At 41.1% G+C, this 23946-nt stretch overlaps 1 protein-coding gene across 1 annotated transcript; it reads right to left on the bottom strand.

The window, feature by feature from the left end:
- Positions 1-1470: 1470 nt before the first annotated feature.
- Positions 1471-3881, bottom strand: LOC134036667 (aquaporin-1-like). Its single transcript, XM_062481697.1, has 4 exons — positions 3449-3881; positions 2661-2822; positions 2352-2432; positions 1471-2079 (listed from the first exon to the last, which is right to left on the bottom strand). Exons 1-4 carry the CDS (start codon positions 3809-3811, stop codon positions 1897-1899), a joined length of 789 nt encoding a protein of 262 aa, XP_062337681.1. The 5' UTR covers positions 3812-3881; the 3' UTR covers positions 1471-1896.
- Between the last annotated feature and the right edge of the window lie 20065 nt (positions 3882-23946).

Genomic DNA, 23946 nt, shown 5'->3' with positions numbered 1-23946 from the left:
GTGTTAGGCCATTCACAAGGCCACTCACCAGAAACGCCTCCAGCATCTGTACTGGGACACAGAACACAGCTCTTAAGAAGCTGCTCTGACATCTGACCAACAGACCTGGGTAGCACAGGGTTCAGCTGGGCTCCATGAAGGTGCTCCTGGGTCAGCAAGGCCATGGCCCCCTGGTCTGGGCTGCTGTTGTTCTCATGTCCAGCGGCCTCCAGCAAGCAGATGAGGACAAATACGATCATGTTCAGCAACTTCAGGCACTGCCAGGCCCTGGAGAACCTCAGTGGAAGTCAGAATATCCCCCCAAATAGAATGAGGGCACTGAGGCTGCAGGACATTATAACACATTTTACTGTCTGAGGTCAGAGGTAGAAAGAATGAAGAAAATAAGATTTGACAGATGACGTGACACAGAGTCAATGAAAGTTCTGATGGAATGAGTCGTACGTATTCAGAACTCGAATTGATCGATGTTATTCAGTTTCAAACCAACTTCTGTAGGGTACACGGTGCTGGTCCTTCCTATAGGGCGGCATGAAGAGAGGGGCGGCAATTTCCAAAGTGCACCCATTTAAGTTAACCCTCCCGCTGTCCTGGAGTTTCAAACGCACTACCAGCAGAGGGCGCCAACCGCGGGGACGGGGGGGGACGGGGGGGGGGGCAGTGTTTGTAAACCTTGCCTTGGGCACCAAATGTGCTAGGACCGGCACTGACAGTACACATACATTTAATGGTCCCATTCAGAATAGGCAGTTTAAAGAATCATAATTATATTGACTATTAGGTGGCAATCTCTTCAATCTTTGCAGTTCATTCTATTCACACTGTTGAATGAATGTTAATTACATTTCATTCTATTCACACTGTTGAATGAATGTTAATTACATTGAAAAAGCATGCTTTTTTACTAGCCAAAGTTGAATGCATTTTATTTTTAAGCTCCCAATTGCTGTTGACAATTACTGGTAACTACAGTAACGTGATATAGCACATTGTATATATGTATATATTTTAAACTCTTTCTGTTGTTGAGTCCTCTTTTACAGTATTTTACAGGCCTCACACTGAAGTCAGACTCGTCGATAAGTAAGACTTAGGGAGAAGTTTGAATCATGAAAAGAAAACCTCTCCTTCCCTACTGTGTCCAACAACACAGGTCAGAAAGGTTAGGCTAATTTTAGACAGAAGAGGACAGCAGAGGTCAGAAGAAGAAACTAGTCAAACATCTGCCTTCCAAAGTCCTGTGATTGGTTACTGCAGGTTAAGTACGGCCAAACCTTTAGTTACCAGCTTTATAACAGCTACAGAAAGCATTATGTTTGCAACATTTGTTGTTAAAACAACCCATGCATGTTTCAAAATTATTAAAATATAATACAACATTATCAATAATAGTGAATGAAATATGTGAAGTGAGAAGTGTTTGGAGTTAGATTTCTGAAAATGATTAAATAACAAAAAATTAGAGGCAAGTGTTAACAACCGCTGTTTTATTTACTTACAAAAGTGAAAGACAATTCAGGAGTGCACACACAATACATGAAAAATAAAAAGTCATACAGAAACAAATGTATAGAAATATGTTTACAAAAACTCTACATAGAATACTGATAAGGGAATTCGTTTTATACATATTCTGTCTCTTTTAGGACTCTCAAAAACTGAAGTGCATGTTCAAATGAATAGTTTGGGAACAAATAGTTTGTAGTAAACAAATGTGTTGTTTTAACTAATGACCCTTCCCTATGACAAAATGCCCCTTCCCTATGACAACATTATTTATCAGCAATATGAAATAATACAACATTCTTTCATATTAAAGGGCATTTTAAACTCTTTATATGAGCATATATAAGTATCTCAAAGTACTATACACTATATGATGCTGGTTTCATGACTCTACTTTGTTGAGGACATCTCTACGGCGGTTGTGTCATCAGCTCCATTGACATCGTAGTCCCCCACAGGGCCACTGACCAGGACCTTTATACGCTCAGGGAAGTCATCAAATTTTGGGTACAACAGGAAGTCGTAGATGAGAGCGGCAGCCACACCTCCACACATTGGCCCCACCCAGTACACCTGCAACAGGCCAGTACCTCAGGTCAGTACACCACGGTTACACTGGACTACAGGGACTAACATGATGAGCTCACCTACATGATAACATGTACTCTCACAACATTGTTTTCTAATAGCTCATCCGTAAACAATGGAGATACTGTTGCTCATTAACTTCTATTCTTTGTATTCAACAGACTTGGAGATAGAAGAAAATATTGAGCTGTCTGGCTGTGGATTTAATGTCCCACACATTAAGCCGAGGAATGTGTCAATACAGCACAATGACTTACCCAGTGGTTTGTGAAATCATTCATGATCAGTGCGGGGCCGAAGGAGCGAGCAGGGTTGATGCCGCAGCCTGTGTAGCTGATCTGTAAATATAAACAATCACAACAACATGAAGAGGTAGGATCTCTAACTTCTAAAAAGTCTACCAATTATTATTTTTTACTTTTGTGATTAAAATGCAATGTTATTAGATGAGCAACAACTCTGAAACATGTTTTTGTCTCTCTCAGGTGTTGCTCCTGTGAATATTATGTCTTAAAATAAGATGCATGGTCTAGACAGATACCGTGGCTGACTCTTAAGTAACTTACAGCTGCCAAGTGTCCCAAACAGACTGAGAGGCCAATGGCCAGGGGAGCAGACCCTGTGACATCACGTCGTCTTTTATCAGTGACTGCAATGACACATAGGACCAGCTGGAAGGTGGCCAGGAGCTCAATGCCCACGCCTTGTCCTGGAGTGACACCATTGAGCTGCAAGACAGAGGAGAAAAAGCCCCAAATAAACAGCTTGTCCAAGCTCCAAACAGTTTGTCAAGCTCATTTGTCATTTGATCAATTTTGCAGTCTGTTGAAAAATGTGCTGGTTACAATGGCAGGAAACCCCCGAAATACATTGACAAACTCAACATTTACATTTTAGGATTTGAAAGACTACAGCAATATATGCAATTGTAATAGCATTGCATTACATAATTGTAATAGAAGTGTGATGACATGTTAAGAGAGCCAGTTCATTATACTCTGTCTACTTTACACAGTTTTGTTGTACCATTGAGCAATTCAACAGCAGGTGCATGCTTATCATCACACTGTTTTCTTTATCAAACTTTTGCAGCTGGTGCAGCATAACGTAATCATTTGCTATTTCAGTAAGTCTAAATGTATTGAACAAGTTTACATTCACATTTACAGTGTCTTTGCACACATAAAAAACACATGCAACCTGTTGTAGCTGAAACTACATGGCTATAACAAAGTTGACAAACTTCTTTTAATTTGCACTCAACATTTTCTGGACAGATCAGCCTCTTATTTGACTCAAGACTACACACCTCCTCCACACATTTGGAATAAATTCATTTCAAAGTGGTACTTACTGCGTTTACTCCCAGTGCGTTTGTGTTGTCTGGACGCGTTCCAAACACAATGCCACTAGCCAGGGCAGACCCCAGCATCTGGGCCACGATGTACATGACTGCCTTGAAGACACTGATCTGACAGCTGGCCAGCATGCCCAGGGTAACAGCAGGGTTCAGGTGGGCTCCACTGATGTGTCCCAGACTCTGGGCCAGGGTGGCGATTGCCAATCCAAAGGCCAGAGAAACCTTGACCTCCTGGTCTGGTTTAGTGTTATTGGGGTTCCCGATGGCTGTGGAGATGCTGAGGTATATGAAGAGGGTCATCCCGACGAGCTCTGCCAGCACGGCCCTCCAGAATGCCTTGCTCTTGAATTCTCTCATGGTGGCTTTGCAGGCTGGTTTGGCTGGGGGCCTGTGGTGGTCCAGTGTAATGTGTGTACTCACAAACAACAGCAACAGGCATTTAAAAGGCTGGGACTGATAATAGAAGGAGGCGGGTTTTAAAGAAAAAAGTGAAAAGGGAAGGGCATGCTGAATTAATGAGAAATCCAAAAGGATTTTTCTTCCCTCTCCCTCCCTCTGCTTCGTCTCTCCCTCTCTACAACCCCCTACCCCCCCAGCCCCCCCCCCCCACACACACCTCCATCACCAGGCCTCCCCACCCCCACCCCACACACACACCAGACGCCCCTCTCCCCTGTCCTGCTCTTGTTTCCTTTTTCCTTCCCTCCCTCCCCCTCTACACTTTTACCTCTCTCTGCTCTTTTGGACTTGGAGACTGGTAACATTAAACTTTGTCTTGTGATGATGTGTTTCCGTCCTATCTACAAAGGGAGAAGCTCTTTTACCTTGTTTAGCACTCTTGAAGTTGATGGAAGGTCAGCCGATTGATTTGCCGCATTTTGGGACACTTAATACATTTCGTAATATGTCATAAACCTTACTTAGAGCCCCACCCCATGCTCAGAGAGATCTCCATGAGTTTGTCTCTGAGTCAGACCTCTCACTCAAAGACAATTGAGCATATTCTAAAATTCCCATGTGAGACAGATAAAAGACAACAATGACTACACATAAGATTATTTCTGGAGGCCAAATACCATCTATGAATTGCTTTATCTTTGCTACTTGTTCTGAACAGGGCGAGCATAGACCCAAAATCTCCTTTCCTCTGGCACACAAATGGAAAGGGTACTATGAATATTTTCTCCACAGAGGTCATCATTCGATCGTCTTCAGTCTGGTTAAATGCCCGTCTTTTGCTAGTCTTGGTTAGATGGACAGCATGAATAGAGGGAAAAGAACGTGGAGGGTGGAAAAGAACTGAAACGACTTGTGGTTAATGTTAACAGGGTATGGAGTAATACTACAGGGTCAAACCTCTCAGATATTACCTGCTTACGCTTACTGCACCGGACAGACGGTTATTGTGATGAATGGCCGGAACTCTGACATCTGGAACCACAAACAGAACAAGTCTGCAAGAAGCAGTCAGGTATAGAATATATAATTGGGAGTTAGGTGGCTGAGTGGTGAGGGTATCGGGCTAGTAATCCGAAGGTTGCCAGTTCGATTCCCGGTCATGCCAACTGACGTTGTGTCCTTGGGCAAGGCACTTCACCCTACTTGCCTCGGGGGAATGTCCCTGTACTTACTGTAAGTCGCTCTGGATAAGAGCGTCTGCTAAATGACTAAATGTAAATGTAATGTAAATTACACTGTGCATTTGCACTTGTATGAGCACATGCTGTTTATCTGAATATTGAATGAGCTGATTCAGTCATAAAACATGCTAGGTTTAAAGCTGCTTGGGCCACTACAATTAAAGAATCAGATAAGAATAGTCTCGTAAACTCAATCAAATACCAGTTCTAAAGGAAACAATAATATCACAATACATTTCAAAATATCCCTTTAACTTGGAGTAAGTGTTATGTTAAGTTATAACTTAATAATGAATCATTAACTGTACCCCTTTGGCAAGCTCATAGTCACAAAGATTTCCTTTAGATAAACAAGTGTGACTTTGGTAACAGTACCCATTAAAGGTAGAGTTCAAATAAATTGATGGATGAAGGAAGGAAGAAAGTATGGTTTGTTCTCATTTACCCTCTTGCAAAGATATGCATCCTTTGTGAAATCATCTTTGACAATGATTCACAGCTAAGAAAACAACTGGAAAAAGAACTCCCTGAAAATACTTTGTGCAATCAAAGGTATGCTTTCGTAAATGCATTGATTTTGACATTGAATAAGTGTGATGACATATTATATGACAGTATCCTATGACAGGAAACGTCTCATGCAATAAGCGGTGTTCCGTGAACTTGCATATTAGTAGTAAAAGTTAATAAGTACACAGCAAAACATGTTTTAAGACAGGTTGAACATGGATGGTCTTTGAAAATGGGCTCAAAACCAAGAGCTAGAACTGGCTAATGGCTTTTCCTGATATTGCATGTCAAAAAGTTGCATCACCAAAATGGGTTAACTTAAGGCCATTATAACACCAGACAGTCTTCAACAACAACCTTTATGAGAGTATATCCATCTAGTCAAATAATGTAGGATTCTGTGCTAAGCTTTGTTTACGGCTAAAGATTAGGATTTTAAATCTCTGCTTCCCTGCCTCCATAAAGTATTGCCTCCCCCCCCCCCCCCCCACCACCACCATCTCCAGCAGTGGACCATCTCACTAAGTGCTCAGTGTGCTGGGGGAGGATTGACCAGGTACTATCAAGGACCAATCACTACTTTGGTTGGATCCATCCACTTGTTGGACACTAATGGTAGTGTATGCTTTTGGGCTATCTGGATTCTCAGAGCCTAAGACTATACTTCATGGCTACTTTGTCAAACTTGATTCCAACTTTGACACCACACATTTGAGGAATAAGTCTGAAAGCTCAAAACTGCAGCTAGGAAGCATGTTTTGTCCAAACACTGAAGTGTTTTAGGTCCAGAGATGTTTTTGGTAGAGATGTCATGCAGTAACATCGTAAAACGGCAGAGACATTTTAAAAAGGAATGACATTTTGATTTGCAGGGGGTCAAACTATGAGCAGAGGTATGTTCAGAATGTTTGAATACAGACATTTATCACTCCAAATGTTTGGGAGTGAGCCATGTGTCTGAAAAAAGACATTTAGCAGATTCTAACAAATTGTCTCAGCAGGTTGTTAGGCTATAAAGTCTAGGTCACTAGAGAATCATAAGGTAGAGCTATGTGATGCATAAATGTATGTATACACTGTTCTAAAAACAACAAAGAAAGTTGCACACTGTATGAGAGCCTGTTGGATGGACCAATGCAGATCTAGAGCAGTTAGTTGAGTAAACATACTGGAGGGTTCAGGGTTGCCGAACAGACAACGCAAAAATTCTGTGACCCGTGAAACCATTCGTGACAGTGGGGAACTCATTTTACTAATTGCTCAAATCTATCTAATTGGTTCATACAATTTGGTCGTGGAGGCAAATGTACTCAAAGAGAAATTCCAGTGACACCTTCATAGTTTGCATCAAAACAAAGAACTGGGTGAATCCAAAAACTGGAGGACTGTAGGCCTTCATGGCTAAATGTGCCACGGGTAAAACTCTACAATCACTATCATCTATGTGTCATTCCTAAATTGTTTGTGGCGGTTCACTAATTATTAACAAATAGTTTGTAAACAATTAGTAGTGTTTGAGTATTAGTAAGTGCGCAATTCCGTAAATGAATAAAATTATCCCTATGGTTAATAGAAGGTTTAGATTGATGTAAACAGGTTACAACCCAGATACTGTATCTATGTTGTGATAGAAGGGACTGAAAGTAGAGATCTACCGTAGGTAGGTATTGTAGTAGACCAATCTCAGTTAGGACACTACACCTTCAAAATTGTTGTAAATCCAACTTGATCAGCCTCATGAATTGTTTATGTATCATTACTTGTCATTTAGTCTTCCTATTTCTATTTAATCAGAAACCTTTGTTCATAGATTATTATCTGAAAATGATTTACAAATGGTATGTTAAGGATAGATATTATAAACTGTTGCCATTGAGTCAAATGAACCAATTTAGGTTGTTTTAGAGGGGTTTCTGAAGCGCATTCTTCACAGTGACTTCACACTGACAAGGTCAGGAATTTATCTACCAGCATGTGAAAGTGAACTAAGACAAAAGACCTGAATGAATGGCATGGATCTTGATCAGAAAGGCTGAAACTAAAATGGTGGCTCACCGGATGGCTCTGAACCCCGGGGGCTCCCCTGAGTGTGACAGTCAGGAAGTGTCAGGGAGTGTATGGAGCTTTCAGATAGCCAGAGAGATCACCTCACTGAAATGGCCAGAGAGCAGTCTCCCTCAAAGGCCTCCATTCAACTCTTGGCGACAGTAGCATTAGGTTCCAAATCACAAACATGAGGCTGGTTCTTAATGAGCAGTTCAGCTAAGTGCTCCACAGAGTTGACCCAGACAGCCCTGTCCGTTATGTAATAGTTTATAAAGCAGGTCTGGACCACAATGGAAGCTCACTTTAAAGGGTTGGTCTTTACACACTTTACACACTTTCATTTGAAAACTAAACCAACAAAATACATTCTATAAGTGGATTTGAAGTGATGCTTATTTAGTACTGAGAACTTTCTGTAACCCTCAAAAAGTGAAATGATCTATCACACTTTTGAATGGCAGAAATCTGTTTGCTAACATTTTATCTCCATAGGGATTTGTGTCACTTTCCACAACAGGAAGTATTACTAAAGTTAATGTCTTTTTAATGATCCTTTTTTTATCTGGCTCCTACAATGGCCTCCACAAACATCTTTAATCAGTAAGCATTACGGTCCAAAGTTCAAGAGAGAGAACAGCTTCCCTCATATACAAAAACAATTTCCAAATTTCAATTACTTATAATACAAGACACTGATCACCAGGCAGGTGTCACACATATTTGTCATGCAAAATCATGTCTACTTCACCCTAACAGTTACATAGAAAATATTATACGATAAATCTTTTTCATCATATTTTCATCGGAAAGTGGATGGCATGGAGATTTACTGAAGTCAAGATTTTATATTATTTTAATGAACCCTGATGATTTGGTGCAGTACCACAAACTGGGGTCATTTTTGAACACACTTACATGAGCTTGCAGACTAGGTTACATGTATACTTTTAAGCATGTATGGATCACTAAATGAGCAAAGCAAGTCCAGGCATGGCACTCGGGCAGCGTGCGCCATATCACCCATCGCCGTGTTCTCAGCCCATAGGCTTAGCTTGATAGGCGGCACTATAAAGTCGCACACATGCACGCACACGCGTCCTCGATTACCTTTAAGCTTTTACTGGAAGCTTAGCCGAGTCATCACACAGGGAGAGGTTATGCAGCAGAGTCATTTCAACCATACTTCTGTTTCTTTCTTTCTATGTTACCCAATGATTTACTGTATATTAAGGTAACTGTGAATTGCAAAACATGTAGATGTCTCCCGGAATGGCGCAGAATGGAACACCAATGTAGACACACTAACACTAAACGACCATCACCCAGAAGCTCTAGTTGTCTTTATTCTATAATTATACTGTACACTATAGATTCATCTGTTTCACTGAATGGTTAACAGTTGACTTTATGTTGCCTTTTTGAGGTGTTTATCAACTGCCCTTTCCTAGAGATAACCTTGCTTCATAGTAATTTTATTGTCTTTGACCCCATGGGAGTTGTACATTGGAATCACATAATGTTCCTGAGGTGTAAAACTCTGTGAAGTGATGACTGATAAAGGATAGGAAAGATAGCCAATATCATTGTTGGTTACTTCAATGTTTTCTGGTGTTCAACTGTTATATCCTCCCTCTCCTAGCTTATTCAACCCCAGTTATGATTCCATTTCGAGTTACTATCTTGCATTATGGCAAGACAAAAACTATTGCTTAATTCCATTTGAAATTTATATTCATGGCCATCTGCTTATTAGTCCTCCTGCAAAACACATACCCCCCCACTCAATCCCTAATAAGTAATAAAGAATATTCCTGCAAATATTAGCAATAGACGCATTGTCTTCTTGGTTCACTTTAAATGTAATGTTGTTCTGTATCAGATGGGCCGTTCCTTTCCTGCAACATAGTGAGGAGCACATCAAATGTCCAATTCAGAAAAAGATTCCTATAAATTTTGGGAAGCTCCCCATCCCACGTGGATACTTTTCAAGCACAGTTGATCTAGTTAGAGAAATAATAGCCTGAATAGGGAAACAAACGTTTTGGCCGAATAATCCAGGCACACCACATGTAGAAATATTTGCAGTTCTCCCATCTGTTGTAAGTATGAGATGAGTCATACTTGTGTGATATTAGTCACCGCATGAATGCAACCCTTCAAACCAATATCTGACCCCTGGTTGCTGAGAAAAGTGATGAAGTTAGGAAACACCTTGAAGGACATCAACGTCATATACAAGTGTTGATCATCTCGTGGTATCATTTCCTAATTCCTTTGTGTCCGAATGCTGACGGTTTATTCCTGGGTAAAAGGGGGATGGGGTTGTGAGGAAGGGTTAGGTTGTACTTTTCTTAATGTTTGTTTGCTGTTGTTTGTGTCTGTTTTGTGTTTTTGTGTTCTTACACTGCCTTTTCCCATCATGTCAGGGGTTAGAGGGTGAGGGGAGTGGGTTGGTGGGAGGGAAGCAAGGGTAATGGTCGTTAGGGGGGGGTGGGGGGGAGCAAAGAAACTGTTATATCACGTTACCATGTTTGTCGTGTCAACTTTGTGATTGTGATGGTGCTTCCTCTTTCCTTATACAAATAGTAAATAAGGTAACAATTCCTGAAGTGTTGTTTATCTCTGCAGAAGATGGGTGTCAGTTAAGGAACATATTTTTGTCATCCTCCACTCAGTTGGAAGAAAGTTATTTATCATATTAATGATGAATCAACATCCATGCCCTGAACACTTGTGAAAGTCAGACATCTATTTTACTGACTGTACATGTATTCATGTTCCGAAACTTAATCTAGATAGAGGACGACAAACTATTTTGGTGCGTTTGTGTATCTTGGTGAAAAGTGTGTGAAAATGTGTGTGCGGTCGTGTGTATTGACATGTGAAAGTGTGTGTGGTCCCTTTAATATCTGGTCTCATAATACAACATGACCACACCGGTGAACCTCTGCAGTGGCACTAAGGGTGCCAGAAACAACAGCAATAACAATAAACCTATTTCCTTATAGTACAGTAGGCTAATCATAAGAACATGAAGTCTAGACAATTGTGCACATCCTTTTTCTTTAAATGCTTTAATCAGGGATAACTGGTGTTGGCCTTGGTCTCCATGTGTATGTGTTTACTGCAAGGTTTGATTTCCTGTGAGTAATAGGAACAATGGGTGGAAATACAAGCAATGACACCCGTAGTTAAGACAAGGTACAGTATACACAAAGAATGTCTGGAATTAAGCTCAGAGGCACACCCACAGTTGAGGGTCTATCATGTATAATGAATACTGTTCCCAGGATAAAAATAACCTTTCACATTGTGCATATTGTCTGTCTGTTGAAGCTGTAGCTGTAAATGAGCTAGGAGGAAGGAGAGTTATTTCTTCCCATTCACTTGTTCACAGTGTCACGTAATAGTTACAATTATATAACAATTTAACTGCTTCTTATGTGCAAAGACTATAGACATTTATAAAACCAGTTCATAGTTCCATGTTGAGATTTTTTTTATTTGGCATCAAGAGTAAAGTGCAACCACCTTGTTAATATCATCACCATGATTATGGCCAAATGACTAAATTGAATTGTCGTATCTTAAAGGGAAGAAGGATGTCCTTGTAATCTCTTGCCTCTCAGTGACTTCTTCAGTGACCTTTCAACAAGCCAGGCCCACTACATAATTAGTTAATGAAATGGATGTGACTTCTGGGGGTTCTGTTTACAACGGAGCAGGAGATGCAGGTGAATCACGTGACGCAAAGTTGTGGTTGCTGTCATGCTTTCTCTAATACTTGTCCCTGTTTTTATCAGGGGTTGGGCGTGGCATCATTGGTGCCAATTTACTCTGGGTGCCTTCTTCCCCAAAGTTGGTGTGACCAAGTGCCAGGGCTCTCAATTCTAGGAAATAGTATGCAGACATACAGGGTTTGATGTACTACGCATGGCTAAAACAGATCAGATAGTTTTAGGGATTTCATGGAGGGTGGCAAGGGATGGGCACTTTGCCAGTGGCCACAATAGGACCAGGCAGAGCCCAGGATTGAGGAATCTTATCAGCAATCTACGGAAACTGAACTCTCAGAAAAACAAAGGATGTTTGGAAATGTAATGCAGACAAAACATTGAGTTGGGTTGTTGTTCACCTTAGTTAACACAAACTGTGTGTTCTTTTGTACTTTTACTGTCTGTACCAGCCAGTCAGACTCGTAAACATTGGAGGGAATGGGCCTGGACCAGAAGCTGGCTGCTTTTGTGATCAGACGGTTCAACGGAGGGAATCCCAAATTCCAGAAGTGATTTGAAAGACTGCAGAAATCTAATTAGTTCACCAGAAGGAAAATTATATATCATTGACCTCTAAGTATGTTCATTATTTTTAAATTGACTAAATGTGTACAATATGCCAATATCTAATCAAATCCTAACAAATACCTGCAGTGTGAAAAGAGGCTATCAACTTATGAGAGACCTTAATGGTTTCCCTTCCCATACCCAAAGTTTTTGCCTCCCAAAGACCCCAGTTTGTGTTCGAATAGGATGTTGGCTGACAGGACTTTGATGTGGAGAGTTGCCCGTCCAGAAGCTGAAACAATGTGGGGCAACGCTGGACTGGTGTTGGGCTTGACAATGCCTTGTCTACCTCCTATGGCTCAAAGTCAATGAGAAAGTCAAATCTTGATGCATGAGTCACACTTTCGCTGTGTGTGAAAAGCAGTTTAGAACATGTTGGTCAGCTGTATCCGTCACACAATGTTCCAGTTTCCCCTCAGAAAATGATGGAATTTCAGATACTTAGATGTTCAAAAAACATTTTAACACAGATTCATAACATGGGTCATTTCCAGGAGGATTTTCACATTTCCTTTTTCAAAGGAATGTTCCAGTGCCTGGATAAATGATTTATCTTTGTTGGTGGTGATTACTTATCATGGCCAACCATCGATACCTTATTAGCTATGTGATAATCAAGCTGGCATGCCCTCTAACCATTGCATCATGTAGGTCTATACAGAGCCATTGTGGCATTGCTGGCACCTTCATTTAGCTTACTTTGCAAAGCGACAAGAGTATCCTGAGAACTGAGGTGGAAACCAAACGGAGCTGGCAATTAGTGAGGGGTGGTATCGGAACTGTTCATGGGTGGCGATGAGGGTGTGTCGGTTAAAAGAGTACACAGGATCTTCTCACACTACGACTCATCCCAAGGGGAAACAAGGGACTCTCATGTCTTCCATTCTCTGGTGATCGGTGCCATATCATGGAAGGAAACAATCTTGGAGCTGCTTCCCGTCATTGTGTTTACCTTTCCGCAATTAAAAGCGGCTCCTTATCCTTTTGCACCAAGAAGAAAATTCCTCAAGGGTGGCTCAAGGTAAGGTTGCCATGGGGCTAACAGGAAGCATCCTCAATCATTGACCCTATTGGACATCTGATATATGACTATAAAATTCCCAAATTTAACATCTAAGATCTTTCTGAAGTAGAAAGGAAGCATAGAAAGGAAGCATGTGATTGTGAGAAAGGTATCTATTAAATTGACACGTGTCAATGGTTTCACATGTGCCGAAATTGACCTGGTACAGTTGCTCAAACTGCACCCAACTTTATTTAAAGGAATTTCTGACACCAGCTACGATTCAATTGAGTTAAAGTACTGTGTCCCAGTACCTAAAATCTTTTAAATCCAAAGTTGTGAATCTGTTTAAGTTCTGCCCATTCACCCAATCTGGCAAACTACTTTGCCAAAAATACACTTCCAACTTGGAACATAGAACAAAGGCTAACCATTTTCCATGGCAAGCCGGCCAACTCTATACATGCACTGCTGTACTGCCCAGCCTAAATGATTCACAAGTCTTCTTTAAAATACTGATTCCTCTTCATAGTAACCTCCATAGTTCATCCATGTGTGAAACATAAAGGAATGTATCAATGTCTATCATATTTTTATATTGACAGCATTGAGGGTAGTAAATACAGAGGTTTTTGAGGACGTAAGTAGTAAATCTCACAGGACTAACACTGCCCAATGGGCAGCGTTCCTGGATGGGAGGTCGTATTTCTCTATGGCAGCCTTTTAATGACATCTTGGGCTTCTGTTTGGTTGCTTAGACTAAGGCCTACTCACAAAACAGGTCTGGAAACTGGCCAACAAATCCCAAGAACAGTCACACACATTACTCAGCAGCTGTCTGGCTTTTATCAATCAGCCCACATCTGTACTTCTACTGCCATGTGATACTGACTCCTTGAGACGGTGAGGTTCCTCATTAGTCTTATCCAGAAAGCACCAAAATCTCCAAATCCTATCATGTTTTTTTTTTTTACGGGAGACTTTAGATATTGTAGACACCCATATCATTAAGTTAGGACTTGTTCTTGGTACACACTCCATCTCCATCACTCCAAATGTTGTTGCTTTCTTCCCCCAGCAAAAGGTGTCTCTACCAGTGGTTGAGGCTAAAAGCTACTGGACATGACTATTTACAGCACTTAACCCACACCCCATTTATTGCTCATGTTAAACTTATCTTGAAATGGATGACATGGGTATATAAAAACGACATATATTCTGTCACTGTCAGTCTGGTATTTGAATTGTAAGAATTATATAACCTTCAGGAGATGCAAATTGATCGTTGTGTACCCAGACCGGTCTTTTAATTATAACTTGTTATTTAAAGTTTATACACACATATACTATGTATATACTGTGTTCCTTATGCATGTCTATTATCTCAATTAGTATGCACATATACATTCCTCATTATCATAATGCTCAAGGTAGTCAAGTTCATGGAAAGCAAAACATGAACAATGAGGTCATGCTTAAGCTATTGGCCTATTGGAGAGGAAAGGGAAATAATGTCTTCCATGTGGACTCGAGTGATATCAACAACTCCATGTTTATAAAGGGAAACATGTTGATAGGGGGTAGAACACTTGAGACGTGCTAATGTTTTTAATCTGCTTTCCTGAGGAGCACCATGGCAACCCCCTGCTGAGAGGCCAAAAAGCTATTGAGAGAAATTGGGCGCAATCCTCAGTAATTGAGAAAGGATCAGAAGTGTGATCAAGAGGAAATTTCAGACCTTTACAGTGTGACGGGGGTGGTGGTGATGAACCCAAGTGCACAACACAGACTAACACAACAATGAGGGATGGTCCAGAAATGGTTTAATGCCTGGGTTATTGCAGAGTGGAATGGCACTGACAAAACAGACGGGACAGGCAGGGTAGGCTATGCAGGGGTTTGGCAGGGTGGCAAGGTTGGCTGGTGATCCTGGAGGCACAGGCAAAAAACAAAGTTAGCAAAACGAATGATGATATCACAAAAACACTTCTACTTGACTATATTCAGTAGGTAACCAAGAGCATGTCTACCAAGGTAGCCAAAACTATAATCCAGCGATGAACAATGTGAAAACCAGGGTTGATATACTGCAGGGCTGATGAGTTGATGGGAGACAGGTGTGAAGACTGAGGCAGTGTGTGTGGGTAATTGGGAACCGGAAACCATGGCCACCCACCACCGGGAGACACAGAAACAAACAAAAAAAAAACGCTAGGGGGCAGAGGTAGAGGGCATGACATACAGTAATGAAAGATCACTGCCAGCAAGCTGCTATAGTCACTCAGATTAGAAATTTGGATCTCAGTGGAGTCTTGTGTTATTCTCTTCAGACAGAGTAAGTATTGAATTGAGTCGGGGGAAACACTGTCGTTTCCTTCTGTGCATTTGCTGAACTTTAAAATGTGTCGAATCAATATAATTTCGGGAGCAGACCGTATTGTCTTGTCAGCATACATCTCGGTTGGGTTCTTTCCCAATTTTGTTTTCAGCCTGTTTCGGTAATGAAGTGTCATTGCATAGATGGAAAAGGGATATGCATTGACTCACACAAAATCACTCCCCCACTTATAATCAATAAGTTTTTTTAGTTACACTCCCTTCCGAGTTTCTACATCATTTTCATTCATTTTCAGGAATGACTATTCATTTTCTTTGTTGTGTAAGAGTAATGAAGGGTGACTCATTTATTATCAACTTGATGTAAGGGATTTTGGAAGACACAGTGTGCTCTGTCATCTCATATAGTCACTCTGAGGGACATGTTGTTAGGCCTGACATGCAGAGGAGGTAGCGTAACCTACAAAATAACCTAGCTTCTACACATTTTTTTAAACCTTTGACCCATGAAGGACAACTCCTCATTTGAATTTCACCAAAAGATAAACAACCACAGTTGATTTGATCTATTGTCTTCAAAAGCAACAACCATGTCATTGCATCCTGATGAAGTGTATCATTAGTGCAAATGCTAATAGCCACATAACTTGAAATTGACCCTAACCCCAGGAGAGAGGTAACTGAGAAACTGCATCGCATTCAAAACAGCACAAGAACATAACAGTCAAGATTGAATCTGGGGCCAATTCTGGGGTGAAAACATCCACATACCATGACAAACATGTCATGGAATGTACATGTAATATGTTTAAGATAGATAAGGCCGTATCATGCTTCCTTGATAAGGAACCATGAACCTATTCCACCGGATCAAATGAGAATAGGAAGGAAAGGCTTTCTGTAAATCTAACCCATCAATGGACCATTAAAACAAGCATCAATCAATCCACAAGAAAACTGTTTTTTTTATTTCTATGCACACTTACGGACCAAAACCATAAAGTTGTCTTCAACTAAAAATGGTTGCAAAATTTCTGTCAGGGTTGGTGATTGAGACCCAAATAACTGAGGAGTCAGTTATTACAAAGAATTGCTTTCTCAGAGGTCATGACAAAATGAAGAAAAAAAAGAGGAGAGGAAACTTGACTGTTGACAAAAGCCCTTGGACAAACATAAACTTAGAATTGAGCTGAACTCAAAATAAGGAAGGTGTTTGGGTCGTGTATTAATTCAACCCTGTATCCTGTCATTGTCAAATGTATTTTTGACAGAAAAGCACCAAAACCATCCAAAAATTGATTTGAACTTGTTTAGTGGTCTCCTACTTTGCATACAATGGTAAAAGGACAGCTGGTACTTGTAAATCTTTGAGACATGGGAAGTTGTAGTCTGTGTCATGTGAACAATGACCTCCTCTTACTCATCATATCAGCCCAGAGAAGACAACTAGACAGACAGCTTCATGTGGGTCCAGCCACAACCTCCCAAACATGACCCACTAAATGGGCCTCTCGAGCAATTAAGTGTAAATATATACCGTTCCATATCATCTGTGTCATTCAGAAGAGTCTTTATAGATTCCCTCAAAGTTTAGAATGCCTATAGATATCTGTCTATCTTTCAAAGCATACCTTGCATTCACAAAAGGCCACCCAAGATGGCTTATTATAATGTATAAGTATGAAAACTCAGAGCCAGTGGATGGTGTTTATTATTACCAATTTAAGGAAGTCTGGTAATTGCTTTGATAGAAATATTCAGTGATGCTAAGAAGCAGAAGAAAAAAGCCTATTATTTCTTTTGAGTGAAAGGAGGTAATATTGATGGGAGACATGTCTATCACCAAGTCAGCATTAACAGACTTTTTTGGGGGTTACTCTGGTATAATGGTTCCATATAAAAACATAGAGCCAAAGCCAACCAATTACTGTTGCTGGTAAGAGAAAACTGTGGCCACTGCTACAGAAAACTCAACCCAGGTCACAATAACACAAAGGGAGGATGTAAGAAAGAAGAACCATCTTTGCGATTCTGATGGAATGCATTTTAAATAATAAATCTCACACTCATAGACAATAATTATTTTAATGTAATCGGTGTAAAATATTTTTCAAAAGTGTCATTCAGTCTTTAGACTTGATATGAATAGTTTCACCTGACAAAAACGCAGCACATCTCAAGCATTTTACATTTTCTGTGAAAATCTTTTTATGTGAAGACATAATGGGATTAAATGTTGAGCCTTCAGACAAGTTATTTAATTTATGCAACTTCAAAAGGTTGCTTGCCTCCACAGTTAGAAGGCTTGGGGCCTAACCTCCACATAACTGTTATACAATTTATACTTTAGCATAAAGATATGCTTCCAAAATTATGCTTCCTATTAGAGTTGTGTGTATTCCACTTTGTAATTGAATGTGTTCCCTATTTAAACAGAATGTTTTACGTTTAGTGGCTCATGTACCATACAACCATTCCAAACCATGAAGATGAGACAAAAAAACAATAGATAATTAAACATGCTGTTTATCTTGTTTTATTGTCTGTGGCGTCTCAAGGAGTCTCAAGGAAAAGGAAGTCTGTCTGAAGTGTTGTCCAGGTTTTATGGGTCTATTGGGTCACCTTGGCAAGGATGCCACACACTAAGCAGCACAACGTACGCAAACACTGGATTCTAAATCATCACTTGTAGTTTAAAAAATACCACTGTGATCTTGTTCAGCTTGACACATTATTATTTGAACAAGGCCAAGGCTTTTGCTGCACATCATCTTCTGCTAAAGTAATCAGAGCCGTACAAGGAATCTCTGGCCATTTACAGAGCCTAGCAGTGTCAGATCACTATCAGGGGAAGATGCTGTGTGGTATTCTCCCCACCCTCACCTCCAACTCCCTCTGTCCACATAACTGTCCACGAAGGGGGAATAAAAAAAACTGATAATCAAACAGCAATGCCTGGAATTCTCCTCGCAGCACTCTCTCCCACCCACATACATCCCCACACCCTCCATCCACAAGGAAACAAACAGCTCCTTGACCTTCTTGAAATGTTGCGTTGGGGAATAAGAAGGAGGAATGGTCCTTCCCCCCCCCCCCCCAACCCACCTACAACAGCTGGTCTAGCCATTGGAGTCCTGGGGGACTTTTATAGCAACAAGGGTGGGTCAGACGTGTGTGGCTGAGGAGGGAGTTGTCGACTAGCAGGAGTCACATACAGGCTCCGCTGGAGACAGGCCACACACACCCTGTCACCTTTGGTGTTGACACTGCCAGAAAACAACACACTCTCCTTTATTGTTTGCTGCATAGAAATGTAATAATTCCTTTTGATTGTAGACTGCATTATTTAGTCGAGAGCAGCACATCTTTATAGGAAGTAAAGGATGCAAGTATAACAGATGTTGAATAAATGTCCCCAATTACTCTGTGATTTGAGAGTTTGTAAGGAAAGGTGACAATACTGGCAATCCCAAGGCACTCTTCACTGCTTATTTCAGATATTGCTGAAGAAAAAAAAACACAAGCACAGGATACTATGTAAAGTGTTTTCCAATGTATTCCACGTATTAGTCAATGCTTGTTTTTAAGGGTCACTCTCAAAAACTTGCCAGAATCCCAATATCGCCCCCTAGCGAATTGCAAGTGGATAGTGAAAGATGTTTTCATTTACATTTATGCATTTAGCAGACGCTTTTATCCAAAGCGACTTCCAAGAGAGAGCATTACAAAAGAGCATAGGTCACTGATCATAACAACGAGATAGCCCCAAACATTGCGAGCAGCCAAAACATGAAGCATACATTGGCAGTTATTTGGTTTTTCACAAAGGGAAGAACCATAAGAGCATGCAGTTAAACAAGTTACAATTAAACAACATGAAACTCAAAAAGTGCAAGAGTGTACCTGTAGAAAAACAATCAACAGTCAAATATTTCACAGCGAGTACAAGAATTTAAAGAATTTAAAACCGTTACAACTAACCAACAAGAGCAACAAGTCTCTCAATAAGAGTCATTGTGATCCTGAAGGAAACTAACATCAGGTCCAGCCAAGCATTCCTAAGTGTCGTTGTACTCCCGGAACAAGTGCGTCTTGAGCCTTTTCTTGAAGGTGGGGAGACAGTCAGTGTCTCTGATGGAGGTGGGGAGTTGATTCCACCATTGGGGGGCCAGACAGGAGAAGAGCTTGTGTTGGGACCGGGCGCTCTTGAGCAGTGGGACCACCAGACGGTTTTCAGAAGAAGACCGTAGGTGGCGGGGGGGGGGGGGGGGGGTGTAAGGCTGGAGGAGAGACTTGATGTAGTCGGGTGCAGTCCCGTTCACCGCTCGGAAGGTCAGTACCAGAGTCTTGAATCTGATACGGGCCGTGATGGGAAGCCAGTGGAGGGAGATGAGGAGCGGGGTAACATGGGAGCGTCTGGGTAGATTGAAGACCAGATGGGCCGCTGCGTTCTGAATCCTCTGGAGAGGGCGGGTTGCGCATGCTGGGAGACTGGCAAGCAGCGAGTTGCAGTAGTCCAGCTTTGAGAGGACAAGTTCTTGGACTAGCAGCTGGGTGGAATGCTCAGACAGGTATCTCCTGATCTTCCGGATGTTGTAGAGGGTGAATCTACACGACCGGGACACCGCAGCAATGTGGGCTGTGAGGGAGAGCTCGTCATCCATGGTCACCCCGAGGTTCCTGGCAGAGGATGAAGGGGTCACCGTCGCCGATCCCAGGGTGATTGAGAGATCGTGGGAGATGGAGGGTTTGGACGGGATGATGAGGAGTTCTGTTTTGGCGAGGTTCAGCTGGAGGTGGTGCTTGGTCATCCAGGAGATGTCTGTGAGGCAGACCTCGATCCTAGCTGAGATCCCCGGATCAGTCGGGGAGAACGACAGGTACAGCTGCGTGTCGTCAGCATAGCAGTGGTAGGAGAAGCCGTGGGAGGTGATGATTGGTCCAAGCGAGGTTGTGTACAGGGAGAAGAGGAGGGCTCCAAGGATGGAGCCCTGTGGGACTGACACTTTGCCTCCCCAGGAGACCTGGTAGGATCTTCCCGACAGGTAGGATGAGATCCACTGAAGTGCAGTGCCAGTGATGCCCATCTCAGAAAGTCTGGCCAGCAGGATAATAATCTATTTTCACATGCAATTGAAATTTATTTTAAACCGCTAATGTCCTTTAGTGTATTGGGCTATGGTATGAGTAGTCTATGATGACCATGTCAAGGTTAATAATAACAATATTGAAGGACAGCTCTGTTCAGTGGAGGCAAAGTTCAACCAAGACAATAAGTGTATTCCTTTATGAATATAACACAACAGTTACACCTCAGCCAGAGACTGTGTATGTACCCTATAGTGTTTCTATTTGTAGCCTAATTGCACCATTGCAAACCATTAATAAAGAAACAATGTCAGCCTTATCCTGTACATTTGAAGCGTCAAAATGCACAAGGGCAATCATACCATGAATAATTCACAACACCACAAATTATCTACAATCTTTATTGAAACATTAGATGCATCCGTGCCAACAATCGAAGAAACTGACCTATTATGACATTAGAAAAATACTTTAAACATTCTACGCTTGCCTTAAGAGACCCAGCTGCTTTAGTTCCAGCAGAGCCGAACTGAAGGATATAATTAAGCTGTACTGTGAAAAATGCAATCATTTCTTTATACTTTATAATCTGCTCTGTACTGCAATCTGAGTACTTTTTCCACAAACAAAAGAGGATTTGTATCACTTAAATTGCTTCCTTGGTAGTTGTCTGATTTCAAATACGTTTTTTCTATTACCCTGTGTGTCTCCCCTGCCTCTTTGAATAGATTTTAAATTATTGGGGATCCAGGAAGACTGCAGTGGAACATTTTAATTTAACATTTTGCTTGGCGGGAATTGCTTTCTAATTCTTTTCAGTCTTGTCATGTAGCTTAAATCTTGATGTTATGTTTTCAATAGATAAGACACAAAATTGACAACTATAAAACACAATAGGTAAGATGCAGAGAACAATGATAGTAATCTTGTTATTCTGTTCTTCATACTGCCAAATTGTTAGTCGCACTGAATAGCAGCCAGACATTCTACAATAGATGCACCATACAAGACATCATCAGAACCTATTGTGGGAATTCAAAATGTTGGTTTTGCAAGTGATGTGTGCTTTTATTTGTCAACATGCAAAACTGAACAAAACAACAACATAGCCACACACAAGAAACTAAAATCTTCCCAAATAATGAATATATACTTGAAGAACATCTGTGCATCTATGGTTTGGAGTTTTGTTTATATGCATGTCTTTATTTCGCTAATGGCAATCAAACATTTGTTCAACGTAACATAACTGCATCAAATACTTAGAAACTTATCATCACCCCATTTCAGACCGTTTGATTGTTTGTCTGTTTATAAAGCTGCCAGCGTTTAAAGAAAGCAGTAGCCAGTAGAGGGCAACGATGGACTAACAGTGTCCAGGATAATGGCACTGTAGCCTCATGTGACCGAGACTAACTGCCGCTTGCAGCATATACTGTACATCATATGGATTACTGCTCTCGTCATTTCTCAGTCACTATCTGTCAAAGTGGATCTATTCCTAATGTAATTTCTTACTGGTCTAACAGGTTGGAACTAGGCATTCTTGACAAGGGGAGAAACACATTTGTAAATGCATTTTATATTTTTACCATGCAGAATTCCATAAAAATGTTGTATTAATCAAAATTGATGAACAACTGAGAAAAGTTCATTTTCAAAGAAGTGTTTGTCACAGGTAGCAACATCTCCCACCATCTCAGGTCCATCCCTAGACTCATGTGTTTTCATGTATTGGCGAATAATAATTTAAAACTCCTTGACCCTGGTAAAGTCATTATGATCTATATGGTTCTCCATACTCCTCTGGTGTTCACATCCCTCTCTCCACAAGCCCTCTGGCAGTACTCTTAAACCACCGGAAGTAAGATATGAAAATCATTCCAGTCTAACTAGCTGAGGTGTCAAGTTTGAACAGCTCATCAAAGTGTGAAGATCACAAGACAGGAAGAAGCAGATAGACTGCCTTCGTCTCCTTCCTTTCAAAATGCTGCATTCCCCTTGGGGCCTGGAGAAGAGAAGAAGAAGAGGGAGAGAGAGAGAGACAAAGAAACATCTTTAAAGTGCAGTTTTCTTCAACCTCTTGAAATTCAGATGATGTAAAACATTTCATACATTTTGATGCTTCTCTGTTACACTGTGGTTGCTGGTAGTGTGCTGTTTGAAGTAGAAGGGAAATAAAGAAAGAATACATTATTAAAGTGATTTTTTTCTCTCCTCCAGAAATGTCATTAATATCAGAACTGTGGGTAAACCTTGAATCAAAACAACCCCCTTTAGGGTTGACAATACAAACAACATTGATGTTAAATCTGTCCACTTAGTGCACCCCCAGAAATCACACACAATTAGAACCCCTGTGAGAATAATCACAACTCACAACATTCCTGGGGCAGCATCATTTTCTTGCACACAAAAGCCATAACGACTCCACAAATTGTGCTCAAGCAAGAAAATAAACACCAGGAAACAATCAAAGGGAAAGCCTTCTCTACCATTTTTATATTTCCTCTGCCACCTGACATCTGGCTCTTTGACACCCACCCAGCGCTAACACTCTCCTGGATAAGCCTCAGAGGTGAGCATGCTGTCAGTCTGTATCATGGGGAACACTGTACTTACACCACTGCCATAGTTTCCCCGGTGATTGCATTTCATTACCGTTAATGACATCGCTCGACAAATGCCCACAATTAATTAAAATGAAAACAAATGTGGCATGCACAAAGGTTTAAGGTTAATATAGATTTTTAATGGATAGGTGTTTATGTTGCCCTGGAGGCTGCAGGATCTTATCAGCGGAGAGCTATCCCCGTGTTGGTGGTTCCAATCTGAGTATAGGCTTATCTACCCACTGGTCTGTGCCTCTAGGATGATAGGCCCAGCAGTCAACACAAATTACTGCTCGGTCCCAGTGCTCAGCCCTGCTTTATCTATGTGGACGACAAAGGCCAAACAAATCTAATAATTTCAAAATAGTGTTCTGTCCCCCGCAGTGCTCATAACCAACAGTAGCGAACACGTCCCACTGACACTCAAACATGCTTTTGTTTGTTTGTTTGTTTACAAGATCTGCACAGGTGAGTCTCGGAGGTGCTTGATAGGGCATTTCTGATTAAATACACAAATGACAAAAAAAAGCAGGAATCCTTTATTGCCAGGCTATGACAGAGGTACACCGCAACAACAGTCAAAAAAGAGGGATGAAACCAAAAAACATATTTGAGAGGCAGTACAAGAGATTCTGAGAGGAATTGGAGAGACAATGAAAAAGCATGGAATAGTGTTATAAATAATGCATTATGTTCAACGATTGAATGGTTGCTGAATAGGGCACTTTACCTGGCATTGATATCTCACTGTATTGTTCATTAAGCATGGTGTGAGAGGCAATGGATTTCACTGCTGTGTGACTGAGGGGAGTGAACGGTGCTTTACCACGAATGACATTGATTAGGCTAAAACTTAAGTATTACATGCTTAGTTTATTAGGGGAAAATATATCTATAGCCATTTCTACCACTG

Source organism: Osmerus eperlanus, chromosome 16 (genome assembly GCF_963692335.1).
Source record: "Osmerus eperlanus chromosome 16, fOsmEpe2.1, whole genome shotgun sequence".
NCBI classification, from domain to species: Eukaryota; Metazoa; Chordata; class Actinopteri; order Osmeriformes; family Osmeridae; genus Osmerus; species Osmerus eperlanus.
Note: the sequence above shows the minus strand (reverse complement) of the source record. Positions and strands in the feature narration are given on the sequence as shown.

Coding starts and splice junctions, on each gene's coding strand:
- LOC134036667 (XM_062481697.1), bottom strand. CDS start 3,811: ATGAGAGAATTCAAGAGCAAGGCATTCTGGAGGGCCGTGCTGGCAGAG. Junction 2,823..3,448: donor ACGCACTGGGAGTAAACGCA/GTAAGTACCACT, acceptor TCTGTCTTGCAG/CTCAATGGTGTCACTCCAGG. Junction 2,080..2,351: donor ATGATTTCACAAACCACTGG/GTAAGTCATTGT, acceptor GGCCTGTTGCAG/GTGTACTGGGTGGGGCCAAT.